Here is a 20,675-nt window from a genome sequence, read left to right as displayed (position 1 = left end):
AGAGAAAAAGAAAAAGAAAAAAAAAAGAAAAGAAAAAGAAAGAAAAAAAGAAAAGAAAAAGATCAGACCGCAAAAGAGAGAGAGAGAAAGAGAGAGAGGGAGAGAGAGGAGAGAGGGAGGGAGAGAGGGAGCGGGGAGAGGAGAGAGAGAGCGCGAGCGCGAGCGAGCGAGAGAAGAGAGGAGAAAGAGAGAGAGCAGAGAGCGAGAGGAGAGCGAGGTGTAGAGAAACCGAGGGGGAGAGAACCCGAGTGTGTGTATGCGTGTGCGTGTGTGAGCGCGAGCGAGCTTGCGAGGGAGAAGAGCGAGAGAGAGTGCGAGCGAGAAAGAATAAAAGGAAAGAAGATTTTCTCTATGTATATAAAGATGGCCACGTTAGCAAACGGACAGGCTGACAACGCGAGCCTCAGTACCAACGGGCTCGGCAGCAGCCCGGGCAGCGCCGGGCACATGAACGGATTAAGCCACAGCCCGGGGAACCCGTCGACCATTCCCATGAAGGACCACGATGCCATCAAGCTGTTCATTGGGCAGATCCCCCGCAACCTGGATGAGAAGGACCTCAAGCCCCTCTTCGAGGAGTTCGGCAAGATCTACGAGCTTACGGTTCTGAAGGACAGGTTCACAGGCATGCACAAAGGTGAGTGCACCTTTCCCTCCCAACTTTGCCGGGGAGAAGGAGCGGGCGGGCCGGCCGGCCGGCCGGCGACGGACGAGCGGGAGACGGCGCGAGAGGGAGCCTCGGGCGGACGCCGAGGAGGGAGGCGCTCGGGCAGCGGAGACCAGGACTGGGGTGCGTGGGGAGCTGTTTGCTGGGGCAAGGCTGGATTTTGGGCGAGGAGCTGATAGAAGCGGTGCGGTGGGGAGAGCAGCGGAAGCAGAATATGGAGAGAAAGAGAGGATCGAGGGGAAGCGGGGCTTGGATTTTTGGGTGCAGCGACTTGAAAGACTGGGACGGGGACAGCTGCACCGGCCGAGCCCGGGACGCTGAGCAGACTGGCGGGCGCTCAGCGGGCCAGGGACCGAGGGTGCTGTCCATCGCCGTGGTGCTGAAAATATTAAGAGATGGTCTCCTCCTTCTCCGCTCCGGGCCAGAGTAGCAGGAGCGCAGCCGTCTAAAAAGAAGAGAGGTGACAAATTCAGAGAGATATTTTTATTTCGCTATCAATTTAACAGTAAACTCTCCCTGTCGAGCTATGTGCCTCAATAATCCGGTTGTGGTGTGAGTGGTGGGGGAGGGGGTGTTTGATGTTTGAAGGAAGGAGGGACAAAACCTAAGGCAAGAATTAGCAAGGAACCAGCCATCCCCTGGGTGGAGTGGGGGGTCAGGGAAGCCTGAATGATCCCCTTCTCAGGAAAGCGGAGCTTTGGGGGAAAAATCTGTGTGTGCAAGATATGCATTTTGAAGGGTGTAGCCTAAATTATCCCAAACTCACCATGCAGAGAGCTTATAGTACATTATTTCTCTCCCTTGAAGCAATCATTGCTAGTGAGTGCTTGGGGGAGGGGGAGACAGAATAATCAAAGAATTAAAACCCAGCAACTTTTTAGGAAAGTGGTCATGAGAAATGTCTGCAGCCTGCCTGTTTTCTCCTTGTTTTATTATCTTTAAGGCAGATCCCCAAACGTGTTCAGTTGTAGAACGTGTGTGGGTGGCTGGTGGGTGACGAAATTAGCCCAGTGCTCCGCTCCCTAACAGTAATGTATAGGATGTGCAGTGGGGATTAATCCGGGATGGAGCTGTGTGGGCAAGTTAAATGCTTTCTGAGAGAGATTGATCGTCAGGCAGGGAAGGAGCACCGAGCTAAGGAAGTTGTAAGGGATGTGTATGGACGTTCCATTTTTAATAAACAGTAGTGTGGAGAGCCACTGAAGATGCTATGTTAGAGCTGGTGGTTTTAAAGATGAAAACACACACACGCACACGCACACCCACCCACACACAGAGAGCAGCCTCATCCTTGGCCACAAATGGGCTATGAACAGAGCTGATCCTCCGGCACATTAGGTGCAGAGCGCAGAGCTGTCTGGCTCTCTAAGCAGCAGTGGTTTTCACTATCACAACCTCCCTCCCTCCTCCAGCCCTCCCTTCATCCGAATACTAAGCAGAGCTCCAAACTCTTCATAGTTGGAGTCCCAGAGAGCAGTTTTTATTGGCTTTAGCATCTTCCAGCTTGCCTGCTGAGGAGTAAATCTTAAAGTTAATGGCATGTTGAGTAGCACAAAAACACAGCAGAATGGAAATATACTGGGTTTGCTGGGGTGGGGTGAGGGTGGGGGCTGTAATGGAGAGACAAACCAACCTTTATCCAATATGGAGAAAATGTCTGTCTGATCAGAAGAGAGACTGGAAAGGTGAAATGGGGAGGCAGTCTTTGAAATAATATTTCTTTCCTTCCCCCCACCTCAAGTCAACCGTATCTTTATAGTTTTTCCCTTTCCAATCAAGCTCCCTAGAAGCTAATCAAGGTTTGTATCAAATCTTTGTCATTCTAATATGTCCCCAGATTTAAAAATAGTAATAATGAAAATTTAAAAAGCATAAATAGGGAAATCCTTTGCCCATCTTAATGATCAGTTCTTGTGATGATTTAAATTTTTAAAGTTAAAAAAATTTAGAACCCACCAGAGGCAAAGGACAGTTGTGAAGAGCTGAGCTTCTTAAGAGATCCGGGTTTGGAGCACTTTATTTACTTCTTTATTTCAAAGGAAGATAAACTTTAACAATATTCCTTGGTTTCTTCTCACGATCCCTTGCTGGTATCATCACTATGTTCTTGATGTTATTTGGACTCCCTTGTACTATAGCAAAGAAGTAGAATTATCATCATTTGTATCAGGAAGCCAGAGAAGGTTATATTATAGCTTTATCATATGTATCATATATATACTATATACACATATCTGGCCAGGATTTCTAGGACAAGCAAAACTTCGTTTTCTAAATAATTCTTCCCCTAAACTGGCTCAGTCAGTGGCAGGCAGGCCCGTTGGCTCCGGCATGCTTGGTGTCTCATTGTCGCAGCCCACCCTTCATAGCCTAAGCATATATATTTTTCCCTATGAAACTTCCTGCCTCTCTGTCCCTTGGATTTTTACAGGCAGGGTTGGGCCACAATGTCTCTAACAGTGCCTGGAAGCTCCAGGAGAGCTGAATAAATGAAGCATTCTCTGAGGTCTGGTTTATTCAGTCCTAGAAGAGTTTGAACTCCTCCTTCAGAGATACAGCCTGATTTATTAGCTAATCCTGATAAAATAAGCCTCTGGCCACCTTAAAAAATTACTCGCTTGCCATTGGTGATTAATTACTGTTAAGTCAAAAAGCATGATGAGGCTTGAAGAATGAGGGTTGCATTTGGCTTCTAGATTTTCCCCAACTCTAAATTGACAACATGAGGCTAAGGATAGAAACATGCCTTTGTTAAGCCTGGTTTCGGGGCATATTTGTGGCTCTTTCTTTCCCCTTCTTGAATTTTTAACTTCTAATGAATCATATTGGTATAAAATTGAGAGACATGACAGGATACTGGCCTCCAGTGTGGATGGCATATGCATATTATTGGCAAAGAAAAAGAAAGAAAGAAAAAAGAAGAGAAAAAGAAAGAAAGAAGAGAAAAATAAGTAAAAATTAAATTAAATGCATGAGATTTTAGGTGGGTATCCATTTGTTTGCCACCTGCCATTTCAGGTAACTAAAGAAGGAAGGAGTTCTAAGGGTTAATGGAATACCTGCCATGCGTAGAGTGAACCTTAAAAGGCAATTACTCCAGTCAAATTGGGAGTCTGTGGAGGAGGGAGTGGGTGGGTGTTGTGGAGCAAACCCAGCCGTATCAGAGAAAGGCTGTTGGGCTGGGGAGGCAGCAAATAGCAGTTGTGGACTGGGGTAATTACTGTAAAGGTAAATCCACCCCCTGGAGACTAGAAAACACTTGGGCAGGGGTGGGGAAGATCTGGGTGCTAGGCAGAGAGAGAAAGGAAGAAAAAAAGCCCAGAATTACAATTCAAAGAAATAACACCCAAAGAAGAAAACCTAGTTCAATGCAAACTCTCCCGGCTAACTCAGTGTCTTCTTTTCTGCCCCCATTAGAAGCACTTTGAGAAAGATTGTTTTTTCCAGGCTCCAAAGAGAAAGACATTGTACTATTGATTAAAGAGGAGACAGGCAAACTCCCCAGATAGCAGCACAAGTGAGCTGAGGACCAATTTGGCCCCTTCCTATAGAATTTTTCTCCCTTGGGGAAGGGAAGAGGTCACCCACTAGTCTAATTCTTTCCTTCTCTCACTTTACATTTATTTCTCTTTTCTTCTTTTTATTTCCTGGAGAACAAATAGCAGTGACTGAAAATACATACACACGCATTCCCATGCCTGCTAACACACACACATACGCAGTCGGTGGATCACACATGAACAAGCCAGCAATCCATTCATAACTTTGGTCTTGTCTAGCAGGATAGAAGGCAGCAAAGACTGAGTTACTGGGAGACATAAAGACTAGTGCTCTCTGGATAGCCATATTATAATGCATTATCTTTGAAGTCATTTAAGTCCAATTTAAGTGGTATTTAGTATAATATTTATGAATTAATGTAATCTAAACATAAGGCTGTCCCCAAAGGTTTAAACAGCCTTTACTACTGATGTGTGCTTGTTCCCAGAGCCTGCGATGCATTTTAATCTAAACAGCCAAGTCCATATCACAGTCCCTCTTGTTAACCAGTCAGAACAAATCTGTGCCTGGGTAACCACTCTGCATTGAGATTTCCCCCTACTGCATGGAGGAAAACCTAGTCTACTGGCAGCCCCAGGGTGCTCCCAACCCAGGATCCACAGCTGCAGGGACTTCAGCCCCTCATACTTTCACACTACATCCAGAGGGAGGGTGGGGACAGAGTAATAGAACCTTCTGTGGACTGAGCTCTGGAGAGTATTTCATTTAAAAATATACTCATCACCCGATACACAACCTCTCATTTCAGCGGTACCTGACAAGGAAGTACCTGAAGCCCCTTGATTTGGGGTGCAGCTGGGAGAAAGGGAAATAGCAAGTGTCATGATTGTTTTGGTGATTCTTGACTATCTTCATAAAACTGTGCCTTATGTTTTCATTTAAGATGTAGCCATTTTCAGAACATCAAGTTTCCACCGCTTGACTTTAGCCGGGAGGGCTCCTTGTTTTTTTCCTTAGGTAGGTGAATTAAAGCCAGTGAGGCTCTATCTGATTTCTGTTTTCAAATGAGTCTAAGAGACAGTGAAGCTGAAGTATCAGCATGGGCATCAGCTCAATTCAGATGAACTTTTAAAAAAAATTTACTTTGAAAAATAAAAATTCAGTCTGTCCCGGGAAAGACACTCGTAGAATGACTGGGCACACACCTATAGTTTTTAAAAGAAAGATTTGCCTTGTGAGAAAGAGGTATGGAAAATGAGATAAGAAAAACATTAAAAAAATTTCACTAAAGAAAATAAGCAATAGTAATCATTGCAAAACTAAAGTAAACCAAAGTAACAGCCCCCATAAAAAAAAATCTCAAATCCCAGATGTTTGTAAGTATTCTATTTAGGAGCAAAGAAAAACATTATTGGGAAATATTTGATTTATTGAAGAGACTGGTGGTTATTTGCTGCTTTACATAATTTTATTTATCTTTTGAAGAGACTTCTTCAGAATCAACGCACAGATAATATGCACATGTGCACGTATATGTATCCATGTACAAGCATGACTAAGCGCATCCCACACATATGGGAGCCAGGGCTGGCCTAGATTCCACTTCAATTCAACAGGGAGATGTTAACACTCTTTTCCCCCCTCAGCTTTAATGGGAATTCTAGATTGGGTTGAAAGAACCCCCTTGGCTTACTTCCACTCTCTCCACCTGCTCCAGTTGGCTGAATGTTTGTGGCTTCTCAAACACAAAACAAAAGAAAACAAAAAGAAAGGCTTTTCTTGAGTAAAGTCACAGCTTGAAAACAACCCAGAGGAACACAGTTACAAAAAGGTATGCCATAGATGTGTGCCCCCATAATGTAGGCATATTGTAAAGTTGTGAGTGTGTTTTCGAAGAGCTAGTTTCCAGAGGCACTCCTGATGCCCAGTGATCATGCCACACTCCGGGGACTTGACTATGGCCATCCTTCTCACTATTATTAGCATGATAATCCTCATTATTATTATTTACATACCAGGATGGGAGAGGGGCTTCTAAGTGATGCCTGAGAAGATACTTAACTGAGAAAACAGCTGGTCTCACTTGCCTCGGATGCTTTTGGGGGAAATGTGGCACAGCTCACACCTTTCACATCATCACAAGGTAGTCTGTTTCCAAACTGACCCAGGAAGGATCTCTTCGAAGGGGACTTGCAGAGGGCAGGCTATAGAAGAGAGGGAGAAGTCATAGAAAATGAGGCCCAAAATCATTAGCAGAGCAAAAGGGAAACTGAAAGTCGTAGGGCCCAGATGCCAGCCGGAAGCTGGGAGTGCTGGTTGACAGTGGCTGAAGCGCAATGTTTCTGAACTTGGAAGGGAAATCCCATGTGACACACAGAGGGAAGTGCTAGAGGGTGTGAAAATCTGTGTGCATCTGTGGATCCCCGAGGGTTGGGGGAGGGAAGATGCCACAGCCCATGTGGGTGTTGGTGTGAGCATGTGTGTGTGAACTTCTGTTTACATGTGTGTATGTATGTGTGCGTGTGTGCGTCCAGGAAAAGATGATAAATGCAAATGGAATGATGTTAAGGGTAGGTTCATCTTGCAAGGCAGTATGCGTGATCAGGGAGATGGTTGATGGAGAAAAGGAGAGAAGGTGGAGAGAACAACACCGTCCGTCCTTGTGCTTACATACATGCTGCACCTCGGAACTCCTAGCTTGGATTTTATCCATGATCTAAGTGCCAATGTGGTGGTGTGCTCTTGTTTGTCTGCCTCATATCCCCACCCAAAAGTCCAGGTTTAAAAGAAGGTTCCATCTCCCCCCGACTCATCATCCTTCTGATGCTTGCCTGCTTCTGCTCACCTATGGACTCATTGTAGAAATGACCTTCTATCTGTGATCTGAGTAGCCAGCCACAGAACCCAGCTCTCTGCAGAGATAATTCCCTCCACTCACTGTATTTCCTATGTCACCTGCTGCCCCCTGGCAACTGCTTTTTTTTTTCTCTTGTAGTGTTTACACACACACACACACACACACACACAGGACTTGATCAAGGCAGTCAAGCTAGCCCCTCCAAGCAGAGTGCTGCATTTTCCCTCCATGCAAGGAGGGTGTGGCAGGGACCAGGACGCCTTCCTTTTGGTGTCTCCACAACTAGAGAAGCAAGTTCATCACCTCTACCTTTGCCTTCTTAAATACACAGACTCCCCAAGAATCACAAAAAGTGTCTAATCCTCGTCTAATCCTACCTAAATAGCCTAGGGGAGGGGAACAGAGCCCCCCAACTTAGTTGTAACCCTCTGGCTATCAGTCTTCATCTCCCTCTTTTCCTTCTTCTCCTTGCCATTAAGACATCCTCACAAACTGCAAGGTGGGGCCTAAAGAGAAAAATCCAAGTTCCACCTGGCAACATAGAGTGCGGTTCGAAATGCCAGGACGAAAAGACAATGATAAGGGTAGAAATGATGACAGAGGAATTTCCAGAGTTGTGGTGCCTGCCCTAGGGGCTTCCTTGTCCCTACTCATCCTGTTCCCAGTAGCCCCTGGATGGGTATAAAGCCTGAGACTCAGCCTTGCAGGAACCAACTAGGAAGCCAGGTGGGCAGCCCCAGGGTAACTGTCCTCCTTTCCAAGTCCCTTTGGAAGTAGAAGGGGGTGTTTTCTAGACCATATGCTCACAGGCCTTCTCCCCTTTTACTTGCTCCATATTTGGTTTCTCTTATCCTCCCTTGTATCTCCCCTCCAGCATTAGCTGACCGAAGCTCTCAAACTGAGCGATCCCCAGCAGCTCAGCTCAGGAACAAATCCTACGTGGCCATCTGCAAGATGTAAATAAATGGGTGCCCTCATGGAGACAGACGTAGTTCTGGCTCTGTGAGGACAGAACAGCCAAAAATATTGATCAAAGCTCAGGGAAAAAAATTGATAATGAGCTGGCCTCCAACAAGAGTTTAATTGACAGAGACTTCCGAAGGCCGGCTCTGGACAGCGCATAAACTGACCGCAATGTTACTTTATTGCAAACACTCTGCTTTAATTAATTATCACCTTTGTTAAAAGCAGCTCCAGATCAAAGGTTTCTAGATACTTAACAGATCTTACTAACAAAGCCCCCTGTGAATTAGGCTATCCCAGGGCTCTCCAGTGAGGCTAGTGAGTTTCCTTCCCATTTTCTTCCCTCTTAGCTGTTGCCTTCTTCCTCTTTGTTAAAATGAATGGTTCTTGCTGCACAGCCTCTGTGTCCTAGGACAGGGATTTTGAGGGGTGTTGTCTGCAGAGGGCAGGGGGCTGCCATTCTGCAGCTGTTTCTAAAATTACACAACTGAGACTAGGTTCACCTTCACATTTATCTGGCTGAAATGGGGAGTGTCAACAGAAGAAAAAGGAATTCATGGAAATGCAAAAGGTGTGTGTGTGTGTGTGTGCGTGTGTGTGTGTGTGTGTGTGTGTATGAGCGCGTGCGCGTGCACATGCACAAGCGACGATGTGCACATCCACATAAATATTACAGGATCGATGCATTTCACATCCGCTGCTCACACCTCTTAACTTCTCCCTCCTGTCTCTTGAGCACCTGTGCTACTGTCGTATTTCACTCTGAGAAATGCTCGCAGCTGAAGCGTGCATAGATGATGCTGTATCGAACCAAGCCATTGTTTGGATTTGGTTGTGGAGTCTGGGTGCCTATTGAAGGATTGTCCTTGCCTGGAGTAGGTGGTGCCTAAAGAATTCACTTCTCAAGATAGGATGGGAACCTCACTCTCCAGAGTCCCCAAAACCTACAAACTGACAGGTGACTTACTTGAAAGCAACCCTTGGAGTCGTTCTAGGCAAATTTGAATGCCATACGTGGCTGTTTGTTCATTATTCTAATTTAATGATGCAGTCACACCTAATTAATCCATGTCTGGTTTATTCATACACTATGTCTGAGGATCCAAAAGATCTCTCTAGCTAGCCAGCTTCCCTTTACAGGGGCATGTGAGGGGCTCCCCTGACAAGTGAGCGTGTCGGAGTCCAAACAGGAACAGATTACTGTAGACTGATCTGATAGAGGCACTGTCCCTGACACCACTGTCCATGCAGGTAGAAGTAACAGCAATCATAGACAGACGTAGCAATGAGATATGTGTGCCTGTCGTGACACACATGAGCACACAAACCATGCGTTCTACCACAGAACCCTTCTGATGGGCAAGGGGCCACACTCCCAATGCGTAATAAATAACAAGGTGTGTCAAGCATTCCTCTGATCAGGAGTTTCAACACAGAAGGTTGAGAGGCCGAACTGAGTCAGACTCCTCTCTCTGCCTTAAGAAAGTGGATCCTGACCCATTGCTGCCACTGCTCAGATAAAGAGACTGAGGCTGGAAGCAGCATGCCCCTAAAGTCAAGCCTGCAGCAAAGCCTTCAGCACACCTCCCCGTGCTGGTTCTGGCCAGACTGCTTGCAGCGAGTGTTGCCTCTTGCCTGGCAGGTACATTGAGAGAACGAGGCATCAACCTAATAATATCCTTATAAAGCCAAGCCTCCTGCGCAGGTCCTAGGAGACAAGAGGCATCCAAAGATCAAACACTACATCACAGTGTATTTGTAGGAACTCTCTGATTCTGCTACCTCCCTATAATGCTCTAATTGACTATTTGATCAGCTCTAAAAGGGCCAGTGTTCAAGACAGACTCACACACACATTCATACACACACTTACATGCATATTCACATACACATGTGCATGCACACATATATATACTCATCGCACAAGCACATGCATGCAGACTTTTTCTTGCACACACTGCCGTACCCACACCGGCTCATCTAACAAGGGTAGATTCTCACAGGAGATGCTTGAAGGTGAGTGAAAAGCACACACCTAAGATTGTACATGCCCTTCCAGTAATGGGCTTATCAATAGCTCTTAAAGAAATGTGACAGCCAGCCCAGAGTGATTCAGTTGTGTGGACAAAGGTCAGCATATAGATATCCATTATTAATAATATCAATATCTTGGTTGACCAATATAACCAGAAACTGTATCATGTCGCTGCTGATGGGTGAGGCTGGGAGGGCTCTGCGGCAGCAGCAGGAAATTATACCCATGTAAAATTAATCATATTGACTGGTTCTAAGAATATACGGAGAGGTGAAGATGTTGGTAGTACTTGCCATGGTGGGAGAGGGGGACCTTGTTCCCAGAGGCTCCATGGTCTTGAACTCCTGGAAGGAGCCCAGGGGGAATGGAGGTGTCCCTGGGTGACCGATGAGAACACTCTCCCTCATCCGGCCTCTGCTTTCCAGCGGGGTGAGGCGGAGGAGAGGTGTTCTCTGAACAGGAAAAGAAAGAAATAGGATCCCCTAACCATTATCCACCCAACATATCCATATCTTTCTGTCAAATCAATACTTGGCTTGGCTTTGTCTCACCGGATGAGGCACAGAGAGCATCCTTGCACCCGCTGTGTGAAGAGGTCTATCTCCAAGGGGTGTCATGAGCCTGAAGCAATATCCCCAGTTATGTGGGTGGGATACCGGCCCCGGGAGTTGCCAGTGTGCACTATGCAACTTCGAGTTCCCAGGAAAAAAGGCATCCAAACAAATCAGTCACCAAGATTGGGTTCTTGGGACCAGCAGAGCCAGGGACTCAGAGTCTGGTGGGGTCAACAGTGTTCTGGACTTTGGAAAGCCATTGCTCCCTAAAGCTCACCTCCAGTCACAATGAGTGGGAAGGAAGGGGGAAGCCATTGCATCCTTGGCCTTGGGATTCCCTTCAAGTATGCCCCTGACCCCTCATCCCCTTGCCTGCCAGAGCCCCAGCTCGGGATGTCCTTGATCTTCCTTGGCAGCCCTGGGCAACATCTGGAAGGGAGGAGAGGAAAGGAGAAAATCCCAGTGGCTGGGGCCTCCTGAGAGAGGAAGAAAGGGAACAGGGCTGGCAGGGAAAGCCCAATAAGCTTTTGGATCATTCCTCTTCTCTGTTCCCAGAGCCTGTGGAGGCAGCTGGAAGGGAGCCTGCCTTAGAGGCCAGGCCCATGGTTAGTTCGTGATAGACGATAGGAGATGGACCTTGAAAAGATGGCTTTGACTGTAAAGGAGGGTGAGGAAGTGGCTTCCTTGGCTGGAATGGGAGATGCAGGTTCTAAGGACTGGATACACCCCTTCCTATAGGGAATTTGGAGCCTCAGCCAACAAGCCACGTCTATCCTCCTCTGACCTGCCTCCCCTTCCCTGGCTATAGACACACTCAGACTTCTGACACCCAGCCCTCCGGCCAAGGGCTTTGGCTGGTCTCTGTGCTCCTCCCCAGTGCTAAGGGCCCAGCTTTCCTAGCAGAGGTGCGGCCCCCAGACCACCCAGGTCAGCACCCAGATGTCCAGACTTGTTTCCAACACAGCCCAGGCTGGGTGCAGCCACAGCGGGAGCATGATGAGGACAGGTCCCGGAGCCCGAGCTCGTCCTCTGTCCACGGTGCCGCATCCCTTCTGGACCCAAGACCTGGATCTAAGGAGCTCTAGAAGAACAGCAAAGAGCCCAGAAGCCAGGCCCCTCCTCTAGACCCTTCCCCTACCTACTGTGAGTGCGGGAATGCTCCCCTCTCCACCAGCGGCTGCCTGCCATCTGACGGCGAGAGGGAGAACTTCCTGCTCTCCAGTGCGGGGCCCCTGACGAGGAAGCGGCTGCTCCTGTCACTGCCAGGCTCCCCATGGAGGAGCTGCAGGGCAAACCCGTACCTCGCCCCTCTCCTGGCACCTCACAGGGTGAGGGTGGGCCGCTCCTCTTGCGCATGGGAGCCCCCTGCTCCAGTGGGCGGCGTGAGACCCTGGGCCAGGCCCTTCACTGGGCCTGGGCCTGGGCCTGGGGCAGCAGCAAAACAGCCACCCAAAATGAGACGGGAGACTCAGAAAATCCAGAAAGTATTGTAGTTTCAACATGAATGTGAAGTTTGCTCCATTTCAAAACAAAATACTTAGTTTAAAGTTTAGTATGGGTTTTATTCTTCATTCCATACATTGGGCACCAGAATCTTTTCCATACTTAGGACTGTAACAGGTCCAAATCCAAATCACTCTATCCCTCAACTTTTGCAAATGCCCCCACAGGACACACACACACACAGGCCTGCACACTCAACCCTGTGCCTGATGAAGTAGACCTGGGTGGAGGACCCGTCAACTAGGCATCCACTGGCCCATGGGCCACCCAGGTCCAGTGGAGGCTGGGACCTCAGTCACGTTGGTCACGAGAGTGAGAGAGATACAGAGCAGAACAGAGGTACTGGCTTATGTCCACACATCATTTTTTTCCCCAATAAAAAAATCTTTTTTATTGAAAAATAAGACCTTCTTTACACTTGTCTTAATTATTTCAATAAGTAAACTATTAGATTTATTTTAGAGTCAATGTTACTTTAGAGTCCATTCTGTTGTCATTGTGTTGAGCAAGTTTGAAAATCCACTGGAATGAGAAGGAAAGGGTGAGGCCCAGGACTGCGCAGCTGAGTGGGTCCCTAAAGAGAGGAGGGGGTGCAAATTACAGGGTGGTGTCTCAGTGCAGAGAAAGCCTGCCCTTTGGCTGCAATGAGTGGTCACTTGGCAGATGGGGGTTGTGATAGCAAAGGGGAGGAGAGGGAAGGGGAGCGTGGGGGAGCAGAGCCCCAGGCCACACCCAAGGACCTGGAGCCCAGGGGGGCAGCCAGACTCCTACTCCTTTTGGCGTAAGACCCCTATCTGCCCCTCACAGTGTCCCCCATGGCCTTAGTTCGTTTCTCAAGTTTCTCTGCAAGCATTCATTAACCCTGAACGTTCTGAACTGTCTCAGCTGAGCCGGTGCTTAAAAGTCTGGCCCACGGCAGTAGCCATGTAGCAAGGAGGAGAGGGTCCCCAAAGCCAGACGATGCAAGAGGAGGAGCCTGCTGGGGCAAGAGCAGTGGTGTCATCCACCCAACTGCAGTTGGTCTCTGTGACACCCCCCAAATATCTCCCCATGGGGCAGAGGCAGGCTCCTGTAACATGTAAGGCATTCCAGTCTGGTGGGGACACACACCATGTCCCCCACTGGGAAGCCCTTGGTCTCATGGGGCAGATACAGGCCTCCCTCTAGGAGGCACAGATTAACATGCAACTCAGGGACTCTGAAAGTCGAGCCCTCTCCTTGGAAGGTGGGGACCCACCCTCACCACCACCAAGTAACTGGGCGTGACAGAGGACGGCAAATCCACAAAGAAGAAAGTACCCAATACAAATGTCCTGTGCAGGAGCCCCCCAAAAAGAAGTAATCAGATAAGAGTACAGGCTTCCTGCCCAGGGGAGCTTGATCCTGGGTGCCCAGGTGACAAGAGGATGGCAGAAACCAAGGCTGGCACACGGGAATAAGACAGAGGGGGGAGGCTGGATTGCAGACGGGCCCCATTGCTTTGCTTCATTTTGTTCCGTGACATTTTGTTTCTGTCCCACTGCAGCTAAGTCTCATTCTCAGGCCAGTGGACAAAGGACTTTCTCACTTTAAATAAATCTGGACCCACCACCAGTCTGGCTGAGGGAGAAGCAGTGGGGATCAGGAGCAGATGAAGAGGTGACAGTCCTGGCCCAGGAAGTTAGTGATACCTACAGAACGTGCGAGGGCTGGCCTCACCTGCCTTGAGGCTGCAGTGTCCTTCAGCTGTCCCAACAACAGCCCACTTGGGCTGAGAAATTACTCACAGAATATTTAAACCTGTGGCCATGTCAGGAAACCATGGGGCGCCTGGGTGGCTCAGTCAGTTAAGTGGCCGACTTCGGCTCAGGTCATGATCTCACGGTCTGTGCGTTCGAGCCCCGCGTCGGGCTCTGTGCTGACAGCTCAGAGCCTGGAGCCTGTTTCAGATTCTGTGTCTCCCTCTCTCTGACCCTCCCCTGTTCATGCTCTGTCTCTCTCTGTCTCAAAAATAAACATTAAAAAAAAATTAAAAAAAAAACAAACCTGTGGCCATGTTCCCTCTCACCAAGGCAAGCAGCCAGATTGTCCCCCAGGCTCACTTGGCTGAATGTCCCAGAGATAAACTATGGGGTTCTGGAAGGTAGAATCTTCTCCTGCCCTCCACCTTTCTTCTGTGCCTACCCCTAGAATGGCTGGAAGCAGCCAGGCAGGGAGGCGGGGGATAAAGTCAGGGAGCAATGTTTCCTGGGGTGACAATGGTCTCGCAGTTGGAGGCATCTTGGTAGATCCCAGGAAGAACTGCTTCCAGTGTGGTTGAGGGTTCCAGGACCTCGGTGCAGCCCATTTACTGCAGGGGAGCAATCAGGGTGCCTCTCCATCCCCGGGAGAGAAATCCAGCCCAGAGGAGCAGGAATAATGAGGTGGCCTTTGGGGCCCCAGACGCAGGAGTGTTGTAGCCGAATTTTTAGGGGAGGCAAACTCTCCTCTTATAGACCTTGATTCCTGGCATCTTCCTGACTCCAGGGGTGGGGGGTCTCAGAGGGAGAGCAGAACTGGACTTGGTCGTGGGGCTGAAGTAAGTGCACGACTCTGCTCCTGGCAGGGATGTGGAAGCCTCCTCTACTCTCTCCTCTAACACCCCCAGGCCACACACCCCAAGCCCCAGTGCTCCCAGGCCTTCCCGCCTTCCTGGGATAAGGGCTCCCAACCCAAACTGACCTCCTTTCCCCATCCTTTCCAAGTCCTGCCCCCTGCTGATCTGACAAATCAAACTGGGCAGATGTGTCCCTGGTGGCTAATGGACATTAATGTGTTACCATCTCCGGTGACATGTGCCTCGTGGAGGGACCTTTTAAAGCCTGGTCTGTAACCATAAGAAACATCTCTACTGGGGGGATCTGGGCACAGGCCAGGCTAGAGGGAGTCACCATGAGGCTGGGAGGCCGCTGGCTACTCAGAAGGGCATGGGCCTGCTTGGCTTAAAGCTGCATCGCCAGGGGATGCTGCAGGGCAAGGGGCACCCAGAGAGCCGAAGGGGTGGTCACCCTGCTCATTCCCTACCCAGGGGCTGCCTCGACAAAGGTCTAATCAAATATTAAACGTGGTCCGTAAACTTAAACCATTGTCATAGCTGAGTGTGAGGCTCTCCCCAAGAACAGCCCAGCTCGAGGACATACATTTCTATCTAGTTTTGCCTGGGTGCTGGGGTGAGGGCATCTTCATTCATGCCCCGTTGGAGGCAGGAAAAAGGGGAGACAGACGGGGACCATGGCAGGGAGTAAGGCTCATGGCTTTCCTCCTCCCTTCTGTTATTCATTTCCTCTGATTTTTATCTAATCTCTCCTGATTGTTCTGGTGAAACTTAATAGACAAAGTGAATTTTTATTACATCATCAATATAATCTCCAGCTAATCAGCAGACACAGGGGCCACCGCCAGCCCTATAGCTCCTCATCTGGCTTCACAAATAGTAGCAACAATCACCGCCTAGCGCTACTCGTACACCTCCTCCTGAGAGGACCCTCCCCCTGCTGCTCCCTTTCCCCAGACCTATGCCTAGAGTTTCTGCTTTCTCAGGCCCCCCCACCCCCGCCCCTGCCCAGTGGGCCCCATCGCTGGCCATAGAGATTTCTTCCCTCTTCCTACTTTTCATTTTCTCCCTCCCAGCTTTAGTGGTTATAATCACAAATCTGGGGCTGGTGTTTCGAATGCCAAAATAGCCTAATGTCAACTGATTCTGATCCTACTTTTCTCCGTGCAAGGAATATGATATGTCATAAGATATTATGTAATCCTATGGATTACGGCACATGCCATGAAACAAATTAAGTCATAGGTTACACTGTACCTATGTAACCTAGGTACCAACATGTTTGGGCCATTTAAAGTCAAATCGTGCATCTTATATACCGTATCATAGATGCTAAATTATATATTTCGTTTATATTATAGTATGCCTTCCATTTATATAGCATTTAACCAGTAAAGTGCTTTCTTTTCTATTACCACTTTTGTACCCCTATGGCAGCCAGGTATAGCTGATACCTTTTTTATGAAAAAAAAAAGATGGAAAAGGAATCATGAAGGAAAATTACAATCTGGTCAAATCCTGCCAGGATACAGCCGAGCAGCTTAGGCTCAGAACCAGTGCTGGCAAGGCGGGGAAGGGGGCATGGGCGAATCAGAGGGGGCAGAGACCTGGCGGCAGACCAGCTAGGCAGACTCCTGAGGCCCTTGGCTAAAAGGCAAGCATAATTTAAGAAATGACTGGTTTGGGGCTCTTCCCCCTCATGCCTGCCCAAAGTTAAATGTGAAACTGAGTGTATCCCCTTCCGAGACATCACCTCAAGATACTGGGCTCATTCCGTAGCATCGGGCCATCTTTTCCCTTATTCTTCAGGGAGCCAGGCCACACTGCTCTATAGCGGTTTTGATTTAAGAAACCAGCAAGCATCACTTAGGGTCAAAATCTTGTAAGTAAAGTGGGTGATGAGGCTGAGGAATCTGACTTTGGGCCTCCACTCCATTGACTTTTCGGGGGAAAAGAAACCTGCTTCTGCAAGCAGATCAGAGCCAGCTGTGGGAATGACCAGCCACCGTTCCTGAAGGCAGGCCCGAAATTTCTGTGCAAAAGGCCAGTTCTACAGATCTATTCAGACAATGGCCTGCGCGCACCTAGGGGCCATGGGCGGGCCTCTCTGATTTTGGCCTGACGGTTCAAGAGAGGCCTCCGTCATCGCAGGGACCCCCAGAAGCGGCAGCTCTTAGTGCTCTGCATGCTGCCGGCTGCAGAGGTGGCTGGTACACCAAGGACGTGCTGCACCGGGAGCTGGACCCCTGGGTCCCTGCCCCACCCTGCCTCCTCACTCAGCGTCTCAGCTTCCTCTTCTCCTAAATCACTGCAATGACACCTGCTCATCCCATCTCTTAGGGTCACTGTGTGGATGGAATGAGCTGAGATGAGGGAAAATGTGGTGAAAAAGTTAAAAATCTCTGGGGTCACTGTCATGTGTTAAGTGCCAGCACCCCCATCAGACCACAGGGAGCTCTGACAGTCCTGGTGTCTTAGAAATAGGACGACAGGATGACATCAGGGCTCAAGGGTGGACGGGAGGGAGTACTGACCAAGCACCTACTACACGGCACACACACAGGGCTCTCGCTTATTTTATCTCATCAAATCCTCGTGACAAAACTGCGACAGAGATGTCACTGTGCCCGTTTGAATGCCAAGGGAACGGAAGCTCTAAGGGCAGTAACTCAACCCAGGTTATGTGCTAGGGAGATGCAGAGACACAGGATTTGTTCCCAAATTTGTTGTGTTTCCAAGCCCACCACGTTTCCATGGTTGCAGCTCCCTTTACAGAAGTAAATAACGATCATCTCTTACATCTCCTTCCTTTTACAGATGGGGAAACTGAGGCCCTGAGACATGACAGACTGAGGTTTTTTTTAAACCCTTCCACGTTGCCTCTATGGCTCTGAAAACACACACACGCACGTACACATTTCAGAGGTAACTGAAACGCCCTCTACAGATGCACATATACACAGACACATATAGATACACTCACAAATAAATACACACTCGTAGACACACATAGGAGCACACTCATGTATGGACATTCACAGAGATACCCATATACACAAACACATACACTCTCAAAAACACAGATAATACAAATGCACACACAGATTTCACAGAGACATATAGAAACATACGAACACACACATCGGCATACAGAGATACACACACAAACATAGATGCACATACTCTCATAGACGTGCACACACTCACACACCACTCTGTAATAAGGCTGAATTAACCACAGACACAATTTTGCTATATAACTCCAGCAGGAGAAGTAAAACCAGCTGGTTTAGAGAAAAGGAGCGGGGTTGGGGGGCGGGGGGACAAGGGTCCTGCTTGGAATCAGAGAGTAGGCACACTGGGCCCCTCAACTCACCTTTCAGCCCCAGGCCAAAGGCCAAAAGTCCTCTCACTCACACCTGTGTGGCCCAGGAAGCCCGTAAAGGCCAAGGCCAAATTCTCATTAGACATCAACAAATACACAGAAGGCATTTGCTAAGAATGCTCTGTGCATTCTCCCCTCTGCATCAACCCACACGATCCTTGCCAAATTTCTGCTCATCTGACCAAGACCAAAGGCAGGTTCTGGAGGAATTAGGGGCAGGCCTTCCAAGGGCCACCTAGTCCCATGCATTGGCTGTGGCCAGGCCTGTGAGCAGAAGAGGTGCCTCAGGAAAAGGAAAGAGTAACCGGGAAGAGAGAAGCGTTGTAGGTTTACAGCCAGTCTGTCCCGGACGCGGGTGCACAGGCTGCCTTGCCTTGTGGCTCAGAGCGAGGGCTGATGTCTGCACACCAAGTCCTCTGGTGTCCACCCGAGCCTGCTCTCAGCCTGCAGGACTCCTGTCATCCATGGGGTTACACTTGGCTCAGGCTTGGCACAGAAAGTGGCCCTGTACAGCTGTGCTAGGAGAACACACACACACACACACACACACACACACACACACGGTGAGAAAAGGGTTAGCGGTGGCAGGTAGCTCAGCAGAGAATGGGAAACCCATGGTTTTCTTTCCTTTAGAATAAAATCCTGAGGATCTGGGAATGAATTCACTAAATTTTCACCACTGGCAGGATGAACAGACCACTTGGAAGGTGAAGCTTTCTCGGGACGAGAGGCAAGCCGCCTTTGCCATGCACAGACTTGTGCCATACGTCCTGGGTTCACTATGGGTTGCCATCGGAGGCAGTGGATGTGTTTTTCCCTACCCCCCCCCACCCCCGTGTACATGCTGTGCTGACAGGCTGTGAGGAGTGAGGCTGGCACCTCTGGGGAACGGTGGCAGAGAGAGGGCTGTGAGTGACCACCGTGTGGATTGTGCTTCAGGCGTGTGGTGTGTCTGTTAGAGGCATGCCGTGTGCTTGCACGTTGTCTCCTTATGTTTTGCATGTAGGCTGTGTCTTGTGAGTTTCTTGTGTATGTGTGTGTGTGTGTGTGTGTGTGGTGCTGTGTGGTTCATATGCATGTGTCAGGGGTAGGAGAGCTGTGTGTCTTGCCCTGGTTCTAGAAAAAAAGGGAGGATGCGGGTAGGACTCTCTCACCGTACCACCAAAAATGCAAAACTCCCTCATTCTGGGATTTTCCATCCAGGTGAGCCCCACCCTTTCTTTCAAACCAAAGGTAACTCATGTGAGAAGTACCCCTGCCCCCATCCTAAGGCTCTGGGTCTGAGCAGAGCTCCAGAATCATCTGCAGCCCTCATTGCAGCTGCTGTGAGAAGAGTCCATGTGTATGTGTGCATGTGTGTGTGTGTGTGTGTGTGTGTGTGTGTGTGGTGTGTGCACAGGCATGCACACTACCTCCCTATAAGCACGCCGTAGTGTCAACTGGTGAAGCACAGGCAAAGATATGGGTGGATGTATGTGCTCATAAGAGCTGAGTGTATGCAGGCATATGTGGGCTGGAACAGGTAAGGTGAGCCAGTTTTTAAGTGATGGATTGTGTGTGTATCTATGACTAGAGTTTCTACCAAGTGCATGTAAAAAACAGCAGACAAGATGGGTCCAACTCCCTGGGTGGGCACTCCAACAGTTCTCTGCCAGTGTGTGTGAGTATGGGGGTCTTTTTGAGGAGCTCTGGCCAGGGTGTAGAGGAGTGTGGGAAAAGTCTATGGGAAGGAAGGGTTCTGCACACATGTGGTTGTGGGCAGCCTAATTGAGTGGGACACTAAGTGAGACTGTGTCCCCCAGAGACCTCGCTGCTTTCCTGGATGCACGGCTGGGCCATCTGTGGCATTTTCTCACATTCTGCCCACAGATTCCCCTGGGAGACCGGAAGAAGAGGGGGTTGGGGTTTCTGGGCTCCCCAGAAGGTAGCCCTGAGCACCGAGCTGCCCTTGAAGAAAGCTGAAAGTACAGGGCTGTGTGTGTGAGAGAGAGAGAGAGAGACAGAGACAGAGACAGAGAGAGACAGAGACACAGACAGAGAGAGACAGAGAGAGACAGAGACAGAGAGAGGGAGCTGGGGGCAGCAGCCATGGGAAGAAAGAGTCTGCCCTCCCCACTACCTCCATCTGGGTGGGAGCAGATGGCACTCGAGCCTGACCAGCAAGGCCAGAGGCAGCACTTGGAAGCAGCGTGTCCTGAGGGAAGGACAGTGCAAGGGAGGACCGGGGTGGGGTTCCCAGGAAATGCTCTCTGGCTGAACGCATCTCTGCTGTCCTGGACCTGTCCTTCTGTCTAGACACACAAAGTCCCTGAGCCCAGCCCACACATCTACTACAGGTGAATTGTACCTTTGCCTCATCTCTGGGTTATCTGGAGGCTGGTCCAGCTCCTGGTGTGCAGACACAAGGGGCAGCCCTTCCCTGAGCCTGGCTTGTGCATGAACTGGCTTAGCTCCAGGCAGTGTGTGGGAAGAAGGCCAGGCCTACCTGCTCCCGGGGGTCCTGGGGTCACAGGCACAGATTTAGCTGTTACCTCCTTCACTCATCTGAAGGGACCCACCACACTGGCCCCTAAGCGCACTACCCTGTGCTCACAGTTGTCGTCTGTGCTTTGCCTGAAAGTCCTTAACAGTCAGCCTG

General features: G+C 49.3%; 1 protein-coding gene across 14 annotated transcripts in view; it reads left to right on the top strand.

Annotated features, from left to right (window-relative positions):
• The first annotated feature begins 280 nt into the window (after positions 1-280).
• CELF4 (CUGBP Elav-like family member 4) overlaps positions 281-20,675 on the top strand; it is a 296,796-nt gene continuing 276,401 nt past the window's right edge. For all 14 annotated transcript variants that reach the window (XM_042909700.1, XM_042909699.1, XM_042909696.1 and 11 more), the window contains exon 1: positions 281-637. In XM_042909700.1, the coding sequence (XP_042765634.1) occupies positions 352-637 (286 nt within the window). In that variant the 5' untranslated portion in view covers positions 281-351. The remainder of the gene's footprint in view (positions 638-20,675) is intronic.

Source organism: Panthera leo, chromosome D3 (assembly GCF_018350215.1).
Source record: "Panthera leo isolate Ple1 chromosome D3, P.leo_Ple1_pat1.1, whole genome shotgun sequence".
NCBI lineage: Eukaryota > Metazoa > Chordata > Mammalia > Carnivora > Felidae > Panthera > Panthera leo.
Note: the sequence above shows the minus strand (reverse complement) of the source record. Positions and strands in the feature narration are given on the sequence as shown.